The 11,815-nt window shown below is 34.4% G+C and overlaps 2 protein-coding genes across 3 annotated transcripts; one reads left to right on the top strand and one right to left on the bottom strand.

Annotated features, from left to right (window-relative positions):
- The first annotated feature begins 5,637 nt into the window (after positions 1-5,637).
- Positions 5,638-7,199, top strand: LOC104091786 (major pollen allergen Ole e 10-like). The gene is made up of 4 exons (XM_009597207.3): positions 5,638-5,793; positions 6,060-6,100; positions 6,515-6,752; positions 6,844-7,199. The coding sequence occupies exons 1-4, from the start codon at positions 5,727-5,729 to the stop codon at positions 6,876-6,878; spliced, it is 381 nt and encodes a 126-aa protein (XP_009595502.1). The 5' UTR covers positions 5,638-5,726; the 3' UTR covers positions 6,879-7,199.
- Positions 7,200-7,768: 569 nt separating this feature from the next.
- On the bottom strand, positions 7,769-11,449 carry LOC104091785 (transcription factor bHLH144). 2 transcript variants are annotated; one of them, XM_009597204.4, is made up of 4 exons: positions 11,267-11,449; positions 10,418-10,553; positions 9,896-10,068; positions 7,769-9,326 (listed from the first exon to the last, which is right to left on the bottom strand). In XM_009597204.4, exon 4 carries the CDS (start codon positions 8,988-8,990, stop codon positions 8,259-8,261), a length of 732 nt encoding a protein of 243 aa, XP_009595499.1. In that variant the 5' UTR covers positions 8,991-9,326; positions 9,896-10,068; positions 10,418-10,553; positions 11,267-11,449; the 3' UTR covers positions 7,769-8,258. The 2 variants fall into 2 exon arrangements, with proteins under 2 accessions (XP_009595499.1, XP_009595500.1); XM_009597205.4 differs by having other exon boundaries at positions 10,418-10,550; positions 11,267-11,405.
- Positions 11,450-11,815: the final 366 nt, after the last annotated feature.

The raw sequence follows: 11,815 nt of genomic DNA, 5'->3' as shown, positions 1-11,815 counted from the left end.
GATTATGCAGATGATTTGAACAAGCGTAGATCAACTACTGGTTATGTTTTCACTATTGCAAATGCACCAGTTAGTTGGAAGTCTACTTTGCAGTCAACGGTTGCTTTGTCTACTACTGAGGCAGAGTACATGGCAATTACGGAGGCTGTAAAGGAGGTAATTTGGCTTCAAGGGTTGCTTAGAGATCTTGGTATTGGTCAAGAAAATATCACACTATTTTGTGATAGTCAGAGTGCTATCCAATTAGCAAAGAACCAAGTTTATCATGCAAGGACGAAGCACATTGATATTCGATATCACTTTGTACGAGATATTATAGAAGAAGGTGGAGTTATGGTGCAGAAAATTCGGACTACAGACAACTCTGCCGATATGCTAACAAAAGTAGTGACTGCGATCAAGTTTCAATATTGTTTGAACTTGATCAACATTGTTGAACTTTGAAGATTGGAGTTGAAGACACAATCAAAATTTATCAGTAAGAAAATTGCAAAAGTGAAATCTTGCCAAGGTGGAGATTTGTTGAATTTTGACAAGATTAATGTGAACTAGTGTGAATATTTGAAACCTCCTTTTAGGAAGAAATTGGTAGATGCATTTACATTGCATGTTGACACTTAATATGATGTCATGCATGACATTATTAAGGCCATTTTTCTTCTATAAATAGCAAGGGATTTGTTCATTTGTAAACATCTCTCACTTGCCTTCTTATCTCCTAAAGCATTTGAATCTTCTTTCTCTATTGTAGTATTTCACTTGTATTTTTGGAGTGAAGTAAATTTGAGTTGATTGTGTTCGAGGACTAGGCAAAAATATAAATTTTGCCGAACCTCGTTAATTTATGGTATTCATTTTATTATTGTCTCATTTACTATTTATTAGGTACCTTTAGATATAGTAATTATGATTTAATCACTCTTTATATATTCGGCTTCCGCAACAACTTACTCCACTAATGAAACACCAAGATGGTGTCAGCTTTACAAAAATAAAGTGACACTGTACAACAAAGCTGCCGAAAAATCTAACCACCGATAGAAGTAGGTATATTCACTTTGCACCAAAAATATGAAGTAAGAGAAAGAGAAACTCTTGACTCTTGAGCAGCTTAAATGAGAGTTAAATATGAGCAGGTTTAGTTGCATAAAGAAAGCCGCAAAGCAATTGTGCTCCTTCCATATTCAACGCCATCTCATATACGAGTCCCCATACCTTTAATATAAAATTTAAGTTTAACGAGTCCTCAACACTTTTGGCCATAGACCTTAAAGGTTTACTCATGAGGCGAGCTGGGGTCAAAAAATCAAGTCTATCTATTTTCAACGTCATTCGGTGTAATTTCATGTGAACTGTGCTACCTGCTTTCTTTTTATTGACGATAGTATTGTCTGATCTATTAGAATAATGATACATACCATAGGTAGTCTAATGTGTGCTTAAATATTTGCTCTGATATGACGAGAATTGTTATGATATTATTACGCATTTTGGTTGGTAGTAGGCTTATTTGATTTTTTGTTTTTACACTATCTTGTTGTGTATGCTGTTTTTACATGATTTTTCGGTGTTGTCCCGTCTTGTTTCTTGTTATTATTGTGGTACCTATGCTTGCCTGAGCCGAGGGTCTATTGGAAACAACCTCTCTATCTCCACAAACGTAGAGGTAAAGTCTGCGTACACACTACTCTCCCCAGACCCCACTATGTGGGATTATACTGGGTATGTTGTTGTTGTTGCTTATTATTACGCATTCTCATTTCTCAACCTTGCAGTAATTAGACTGAAGTGAATTTAAGGGTGCGATATTGATAGCCAGTAAGGCAGGCTGCTTCAAATAAATATTAATTTTTTGTTGTTGTAATATTACATAAATTTTAAGGGGTGGAAGATGAATTCCTCATTGTTCGGTTGCGTTATTGAAGAAATCTCGTACATTTGAGCCTTTGAATATGCCATTGAGGAAAAAATCGACAGAAATGAAGCTCTTTGCTTATTTCAGTACATATTAACTTTTCTACAGTTAAAATTGATTTGATTAAAAAAGATTCGAATAAACATTAAAAAATAGTATTTATCTTCTATATGAATTAATAGGAGTAATATATTTCATTTAGTTTATCATTTGTCATTTAGTAGTGGAGTAAACTTTCAACATTCGGTCAAAGAGTGACAAATAGCGAGCCAAATTTGTCAATTTCTTAGTCGGCAACTTTGGCATACATGCTTGAATAGATGTACACAAAAATTTAATCTGACCTCAAAGAAATAAATGCGACAAAAAAAGAATGGAAATAAATAGTTTCCATGTGATAAAAACTAATTTGACTAACTTGCTAGTTATTGATCCAATTACCGATATAAGCCCTAATTAGTAATTTAATCAAAACTATATATAACCTGTTCTGAAGTCAACGCACTAATTAGAGCCAGGCTATAGCCCTATGTTATAAGTCGTCCAAAGTCATTCAATAGCTTAGATCCAACTTAATATGGATTTGGGATCCATAAAGCTACTAGAATAACTATAGAAATGCAACTAGACACCAGATTAACGCGTAAAGGTAATATAGAAATGCTCCTAGATAGCATTAGTTTGAATTGAACGGAAAAGTAATTAAATAAATAAAGAAAGAAAATGAACAACTTCAAGCAATTTTATTGGCAGGCGTAGAAACTTTAGGGCGTCAAATGAATGCGTTGAGTAGAGTTACAATTAATTGAGTTAATATACAGATATTCCTAATACATTCCGTCCAAAGTTTGGCAAGATCAAAATGAGTTATAAGTTAAAATACATACTAGCAGGTCTGAACCAACCCCGCAACACAAAACTTTGTTTTTTTCTGTTCGTATTTTTAGGTATCTGCTATGTAATTTTTATGAGGATTCATATCGCTTATCACAACTTCTTTTGTGAAAGAGGCATAGTTGTTGTTATACATAAGTATAATTAAGATTTATCTTTGGAGGAATCTGTACAATTTATCTTCTGGATTGTGTTTTCCTTTGGAGGAATTTATCTTTTGTGGATATTGTATTAATTCTAAATTTCCTCCAAAGGAAAACACAGCCAATTATATGAGTACCTTGCTATAAAAATTCATCCTCTTAAAATTGTTCTAAAATAGATTGTCCTACTGTAAGGACAATTCTCATTCTATTTAAGTAGTATATTCTTCATTTACGCTACCATGTGTAGAATGTGTCCCCTTTATCATAAGTACAAAAAGTTCGTTCTAACATTATTAATTACTAGCTAGTAGGCAGTAGCTACTATAATCATAGAGGTTGACATATATTAGCCTTATTTCTTAAGCTCTCTTCATCCTTAAGTTTTCCAGCCATGTGATTTTTTTGTTCTTTCGTGGCTTAATGTAAATGTGAAGGAACAGTTCTAATAAACACTCCCAACTTTAGACAGTTTGGTGTATTAACTTCTAATGGAATATTGTGTATCATAATCATGAAATAACAACCTGTTAGTTCATCGAAATTGACGGTGTGTTTTGGCACTTGGGTGGCTTACTAGTTACTTCTTAGAATACTTATTTGTTTTAGACTTTTAGTTAATAGTTCTGAGACGATATCAAGGTTCCTGATAATGGAATATATTTTTGGATAAACCATAATATTCCCAAATGTTCGAGTTTAAATTAAACATATAAGGTTTCTTTCTGTTGTTCATTTTACTCGATATATTGTAAAGTTTATATATTTTTAAAAAAAACAAGATAAAATATGAAGGGAGAAAAGATGAAATTAATTCTTAAATGGAAATTGTCATACAAGTCTATATGCTAGGGTTGTATCTAGGTAATATAAAAGTTTATATGCTATATTAATTTGTCATTCTCAAAGGGTCTGTTTTTCGTACCTACCCGTTTGATTTTCAAAGAAATGCTTAAAACCCTAGGTACTTGAGTCATGTTTGATAACATATGGAGTACTACAGAGTTGCATAATTAGTATATGGAATAGAGATAATGGGAAATTGGGGAGGTAAACTTTGTATTTTTATTCTTTTAAGGTTTTGAACAAAGTCTTCTTAGATGTGGAAGCGCCAAGTTATTAGGGAAAAAGTGGGCATAGCTCCAGAGTCCCCGGAGTTCCGTGGAAAACAAGTTTCGAAAATCGAGGTTGAGATGGTTTGGAAAAGAGGAAAGACAAAGATACCCATTAGGAGATGCTAATGATCGTTTATAAATATTTTATGTATTTAATGGTAAGTATGTAGAGAAATACAATAACTTACTTCTCGGCTAGTAACTAACTAATTATAATTTCTAAATATGTTGGATTGGGATAGATTTAATTGTAAATGTAAGCAAAAAAAGAGCAACTTGAGTGGTTAATTAATCTGGTTTCGTACACATATAATATTGTTCTATTAGAAGACAAGTTTTGGCACGAGATATCAAACCAACAAAAATGGTATCTTATCTTATTTGGAATGAAGTGCTCAATTTTTAAGATGTTACGGTAAGCAACAATTTCATTGTTGGTATAACAATAGGAGTAATATTATACTAAAGATATATAATTGCACCTAAAAACACCCTTAAGACTTTTAAATATCCAAGCTGAACCTTTTGGGAAGAATTGGCCATTAAAGTAATGAGACGTTTCAAGCTAACAGCTCAACGACTGCTGCTGTTTCCTTTAATAATTCCATTCACATTAGCACTTAAGTGAGTTGTACAAAATGTTAGACCCAAATTTATGTCACACATTAAATGATATTGACACAACTAACGACCACTAGGTGAAATTAATGCTCATGACAATGACTTGTTCAAATTCTTATGTTTTTCGTTCGTCTTGTACCGTTGTATGTCTACACTTAGGTACTTGTTTGGTACAATTATGATCATAAAATCATGATAATAACTTTGAGAAGTTGAATACAACTAATTATTGAAACAATTGTTGGGTTTCTTAGAGTAAAGGCATGAATGGAAAATGGAGCGAAAAGAAACGGAGGGAATGAAATTTTGAATTGGTTCTTTTTACAAAGTAACTTTGTTCTTTATTGGATAGGAAGAGAAAAATTCTTGTGCTTAGATACAGAAGCACTTCTTCTAGTTCTTAAAGAATTGAGAAAAGAGCAAACATCGTGTTTTCGCGCTAGGCTCGGCGCAAGTATTGATAAGTCAAAATCTGCAAACTCTCCCCAATCCCCTCTCTTATTTCGTTCCATCAAATTATTTTTGTTTCTGTTTATTGTACCAATGTTTTGTTGCATCTATGATTTTCTAATTTTGAACACAGTCGAGTAGCAACAATTAACCACCATTTTTTCGTATAAATTGTGACTTATTGAGTAGAAAATTAATCTAACTAAGCTCAATACACTTATTAATTATAATATAAATAATGCAAAAAGGTTGCCTAAAAGAAAGTCTATAATGGACTAAACCAGCTACAACTAAGAGGTATATATGCAACTTAGCCAAATTAAAAGATTTTGATATCCTTGATTTCATAAACGGAATTTGGCGGTGTGCTTTCACTCATCACATGATCAGTTACAAACGTAATTTCCCATTATTACAAAAGACTTTTGAACTTTTTTGCCTGAAATTCAGTGAGACTATAGAACTTATCTCTATAAATATTAAGATTAAAGTGACTGATCTTCACTCTTCTATATCATAGGATAGAAAGTGAGGAGAAAGTTTGACCCTCATAACATTACCACATAAAGTTTAGAGTTTAGGCATTCAATGGCTCACTCATTTCAGGCCTTTCCTATTCTCATCCTTTATCTTCTTCTTCCATTCTCTAACACTGGTATATATACTTTCTTTGCCAACTATGAACTTTCGTTTTCTCCCTTCAATTGCTTATGAGATGATCAAAATCAATATAATGGTCTAATTAATTAGCCTATTATAATTACCAACTTTTTTTCTCATTCTCTGCTTGTCATATATAGCTCCATGCTTGTAAATTTCAAATATCCGTCACCAAAATCAACTTATTTATTTCCATTTGAATAATAAAATACCATAAGTTGATCCTCATATATTAAGCTTTAATTAGTTCTTTATCTACAGGTGGAACTCTAAAACCAGTGAATGCACAAGCATCTGGACAGGTAACCTTCTCCGTTAATAATCAAATATTTAGTAGGAGTTTCGACAATATTTTTTTGAAACTGGAGGAGGGGAGAGCTGTTGAAGTTGAAGTAGGAAACAGAGTATTTACCTAGCTAGTGCGGAATTGAATTTGACGTGAAAAAAGAAAGTTTTGTGAGTGAAAATCATTATATATTTAACTTGAATACTCATGTAACAAGTTTTTCAACATTTTACAACTATTTCAAAGCTGAAGACCAGTATTTTACAAACACTATCAGCTAAACTTCAACTTGCAAGTAATTACATAACCTCAATATTTGCAAGTCATGGCCAAAGATTTTTGAAGTAAAATCTTATCCTATTGCTTTTGACCCAAAAAAAAAGAGAAAAATTATAGTGCAAGAGTAATAAGTTTAGAATGAATTATGCAGTGGTGCGTGCCAAGACCTTCAGCTACAGAAGCGCAACTGCAAGAGAGTATCCAGTTTGTGTGTGGTGAAAAAGGGTTGCCTGGCTGCTCTTTAATTCAAGCTAGTGGCTCCTGCTTTTACCCAAATACTACAATCAATCATGCCTCTGTTGTAATGAATCTGTGGTACCAGATAGAAGGAAGACAAACTGTCTCCTGTTGGTTCAAAAACACTGCTCTTATCACCATTACTGATCCAAGTAACTTGTTTTTCTTCTTCTTTTCAATTACTTCAAGAGTTTTTGCTCTTTACTTTTTTTTAATTTTTTCTTATCATATTTTGGTTTGCAGGCTATGGCGATTGCAAATTTGCGTTTGGTCAGTAGAGGGAAGCTGAAGCAGCATTTGTGAAATTAATTATAGCAACATCGTCCCTTTTTGAACTGTTATTTACTTGTCTTGATATTTCCAACAATATCTTAAGGAGGTCGTCTTTACTTTTCCTGCTTCTGTTTCCTTTTATTCGGTTTCTGAATATTTTCTTCACCTTTTCCAAAACATGAGGCCCAAGTATGAAAATTTTACAACGTTTTGACAGAGTTGAATCCTAAAATATGTGGAATTTGTAATTCATAAGAGCACTCTGTTTAGTTTTATGAATATAAGAGTAGAGAATGATCCATTATAGTCACTAATTATGGTCCTAAGGCATGCTCCACTTTATGTAACTCTGTAACATTCTCTTTTCACAACGATATACTAGTTAGCAAATAGATAATCCGAATGGATAGCCAAAAAATCAAGCACTCATATTCCAATTTCTTTCACATAAAATGGAGTATAGACGTCATTCTTTGCTGTTATTCTCCAGAAAAGGTACATAAAAAAAAGGAGAACTAAAGGGCAAAGAGGGGGAAAACATCGTAATTTAATGGTAAAATGTCCTTTAGGAGTGGGTGTAAAATCAGAAACAAAGTAAAATAAGGATAAAATTTTGAAAAGATAAAAGTCAGAGGGCCTAATCATATCATCCAAATTTTAGGCCGAAGCAAATCCAAGGGACTAAATACTAAAGTGGTGTACTTTACAGCAAACCACTAGCAAAGTGGAGCAGCAGAAATGGCAAAGGCAGACCCAGACAGGATCATACTACCATAACACATAATCCCAATGTCTCATGATTCCCAACAGACAAAAGTAATAAAGATCACAGCATGCAAAGATTAAAATAAAAGGGCACTCAACACACTAAAGATTCTGCCATAACACGCTTGCATAAAGTGTAATCATCACCCCATTATCTATTAAACAAATCATTTCACTTAAACCATCAGAGTCATATTAAAACAATGGAACAAATAGCTCCAGTAGGTTAAAGTCTCAGAAAGTAGACATACTGGAGAATTATTCAAATACCATAATAAAGTTTGCAACTAGTGGAAACAGGCTAGAAAGAGAAATTAGATAAGAGCAGCTAGCTACTATAGCAGACTATGTTAAATAGACTTCTCGCCCTATCATCAGACGAAGGAGACCATATTCTGAGTTACCTTCCCTCCAAAGCAGCAACTGAGACAAAGGACCATATACTAAGCTACCTTCCCTCCAAAGGAGACACTGAACAATACCGGCGTAGTGATGAACACATAAGAAGTTCTCCACATAGGCAAAAGATGCAACTAAAGTTCATAACGACGTCTAGAAAGACTGAATTGGATGATGAGACTGTGATAAAGGAAGCAAAGTTACCCATAGCAGACAGGAGATCAAGCAAATGTCTTCAAATTTTCAATTCCAAGCTTCTGCACTTCCACCTTGAGTGACTTGAGGTATCTGACGGCTTCATCAAGAACGGTGACAGTATTCATCCTGCTGGCACCAGGGACAATTCCCTTTAATGCCTTGACCATCTTCTTAAGTTTCCGGCGTTTTTTCTCACTGCAATTGCTAGTACTGCCAGAGGACTTCCCCAAAGAAGAGGTCCTGCTCTTTTTGGATTGACAATCATAGTTAGAGTATGATTCAGGGGAACTGTTTCCATAGTTTGCATCGGTGCGTGCAGTGCTCACCTCTTCATCATCATATTCCTCATGTTCCTCCTCTTCAAAGCTGAGTAATGCATTTATATCGGCTGAATCTTCCTTCAGATACGAAGAAACTTCTGTATTCTCATTCTTTGCAACTTTTCTCTCCATGCCGTCTTGGAAGTAAGTGGCATTAAAATTCAAATCGGGATATGGAAACTTGGAAGCCATGGCAGGGTGGAACATGATCTGGCTTCGATAATCAGTCCGATCGAAGATGATGAAATTCTTTGGACATGCCTCAGAGGACTGAAATTCGAAACCATGAACAGGCACAGAAGGGTTGAAACCAGTAGGAAGTGCCATTGTACCAAAGACTGATGGAGAAGGAATATCGAATAGATTACCACCACCTGCTTGGTCTTCAGGAGAGAAAAAAGGCTTTTGAGGAGAAAATGGATAGTTACTCTGCATGAGTAACTATGACAAAAGAACAAAGTAAACTGGAATAGAAATGCGTTTTCCAATTGGAAAATCTTAAATATCAAAATGTCTAAGAGTTACAGAAGGCAAAGACGAAACAAAGAAAGGTATTCAAGCTGTATTCGCGTAGTAAAAATGCACTGACAGTGCCAATCAGCATTCAGTGCTTAACGAGGTCCTTCTGATTTCTAATACACTGAAGAAAACCAACCAATCCAGGCTTTTGCTGAATAAGAGCAACAAGAAGCAAGCAAATCCCAAACCTCCCCAAGCTTTCACTTGACCAGACTACGTTACAGGTTTAAGCAACTGACGGAAATATTCAGCCTGTAATTTAAAAGAAGCCAAAAACCAAATCATTCAGTGGCCACAAATTTGGAGTAGAAACTTCAAAAGTGAACCAAAATAAAATGAAACAAGGACACCTAGCAAATAATCCAAATTTTTCCCTTTTCTTGATATCAAATGGAACCACCACACAGAAGTGGATGGAGGGAGCATATATAGAAGGGATACAAAAGTTAAATCTCAATAAATTTCTGCGACGAGGTCACTGTATGGATCTCAATATACCTATGGAATATACAGAAATACAATACATTGAGGATGTACAATGTTCTGCAGTGTATCTCAGTGATCCAGTCAAAATTGGTAAAAAAAAAAAGAGGCAATATCATTAAACTGAATAAACCAAGTCTTTATAAATCATGTGAGTAGGAGATCATGAACCCAGCGAAAATTACCAGTCAAAACAAACAGAACACCGAAACATGAAATAGCATCTATCTAGTTCTAGTTGATTTGGTTTCTCTCTCCTTTTAACATAAACATTGCAGGAGAGTGGATACCAATCTCAATCGAAAAGACTGAGAAGTTCAAGTTAAAAGAACAATTACCTGACAAACTAGCATCAATTGGCAATAAGCAACACTCCCTGCATGCATTTTAATCTCACCAGCTTCCTTGACTGCTCTGTATCTCTTCAAGGTAAATGCAATGTACATTCTCACCCTCCAAATGGACTTTAGTTTCAAGAAATATCACAAGATGGAAAATAGATATCTGCAATCTGTCATATCAAACAACCAAAAATTAGTTAAACATTAAGGAACTTCGGAAAATAAAAGAACAGCTTATTTTCTCACCATTGAAAGATAATAAGCACATCGCCAGAACTACACTAGAGGTGTACGGATTTTAATTTTTTTTTCTCTAATGCCATATCAACTCAAATTATCTTCCTCTATAATTTTTGAGTCGTAGTCAGTTTTCCTATATCCTTTATATTACTGTCCTCTTCAGTAAATCCTCAGCAGAAAATAGTTCAACCGAAATAATTACATATTTACAAATAAAACTTAGGACTTGAATGAAGAAGCAGATACAGAATTAGGAAGTAACAAGACGCTATATCTCACCAAGTAAAATCGGTTACAGAATCACGCGAAAGAATACCACCAAGCGCACACACTTCACACAATAACTCAAAGAAGAAAACGCCCACGGCATGTTGATCGGTCCAGCGTAGTATATTATAGTCTTCAATCCAAGCTACTGTCACAGTAGCAAGCACAGCTCCAAAAATCAAAATAAACCCACAAATAGCTCATCTTTAATGATAGATTTGAATCAAAAGTGAAAATCATACGAGAAAGAGAATCACTTAAGAAATTAACTAGAACATATAAGCTTCCTTCAAGAAGAAACTCATCAAATTAGAACGACAAGGAGAAGCTAATCTTTTTAAGACTAAGGCTAGCATAAAATTCCTTAATACCAATAAGTTTCTCAATTAACATGTTTATACCAATGAGACTCAACACTAAAAAAGCAAAGAAAACTAAAAAGACTAATTTCCACCAAACCACAAATACTAATAAAATCATTAAAATGATGCAATTGCTCAGGAAAGGAGGTCGGACCTGCATAAACACATACAAGGATCCGAACAAATTAATACACTTCACAAGAATCAGAAATTAAATAAGAGCATAACAGCACTAAAATCTAACACGAAAAACATAATGAATCTGAAACGCAAGAAGAAAACCTCAAAGTTTACCTTTTTCCCCTTCTTCAGTGACCCAACAAGAAGGTTAACCATAAAAAGCAGACAAAAAATACAAATACCAACATAACATCAAACATACAATAGTCCCAAAAAAAAACACAATCTACATCAAATCAAGCAACAACAAAAACAAAATACACAAAACCCATCAAGACTAAAGCAACAAGGCTAAAAAAGAATGAATTTTGAACATTACCCAAATGAGAAAATATCAAAAGATCTTTGAAACCCAAATCTTTACTAGATTTTCTCTGCAATGGGAGAAAAGTTTCTAGAGAGAAAGGTAGTGTCTCAGATTAGTGTGTGTGTGTGGGGGGGGAGCGATGCAAATGTTGAAGAAGAGGCTCGTGGTTTGGTATTGGGATATGTGAGTGAAGGGTCAGGGCCTCAGGGGGGTATAGAGTAGGGGGTGTAGAGACAGGAAAGAGTCAAAGGCGGAAAATGTGAGCCGTTGATTGAAGAGAGAGAAAAGTTTTCCGTGTAATGCGGGTCAGTTGGTGAGCGTTGGATGAGAATAGAAGAGCACGCGTGATAGCTAAAAGTGGGCCTCACGAGGTTTGACAAAAATGGGCGCATCTTACCATATCCACTGCATTTTTATTTTATATTTTTATATCAATAATAAATATGCTTTGTTTTTCTCACCCTCAACCCCCTTCAATTTTTTATTTATTTTACTTTAGTTACCTATTGGGAATAGTGAAACAAGAGTCAAGCCTAGTGGTGTATTTGTTAATTTAATAAT

This window comes from Nicotiana tomentosiformis, chromosome 2 (genome assembly GCF_000390325.3).
Source record: "Nicotiana tomentosiformis chromosome 2, ASM39032v3, whole genome shotgun sequence".
NCBI lineage: Eukaryota > Viridiplantae > Streptophyta > Magnoliopsida > Solanales > Solanaceae > Nicotiana > Nicotiana tomentosiformis.
The sequence above is the reverse complement of the archived record's forward strand: the minus strand, read 5'-3'. Positions and strand labels throughout refer to the sequence as shown.

Coding starts and splice junctions, on each gene's coding strand:
- LOC104091786 (XM_009597207.3), top strand. CDS start 5,727: ATGGCTCACTCATTTCAGGCCTTTCCTATTCTCATCCTTTATCTTCTT. Junction 5,794..6,059: donor TCTTCCATTCTCTAACACTG/GTATATATACTT, acceptor CTTTATCTACAG/GTGGAACTCTAAAACCAGTG. Junction 6,101..6,514: donor ATGCACAAGCATCTGGACAG/GTAACCTTCTCC, acceptor TGAATTATGCAG/TGGTGCGTGCCAAGACCTTC.
- LOC104091785 (XM_009597204.4), bottom strand. CDS start 8,990: ATGCAGAGTAACTATCCATTTTCTCCTCAAAAGCCTTTTTTCTCTCCT.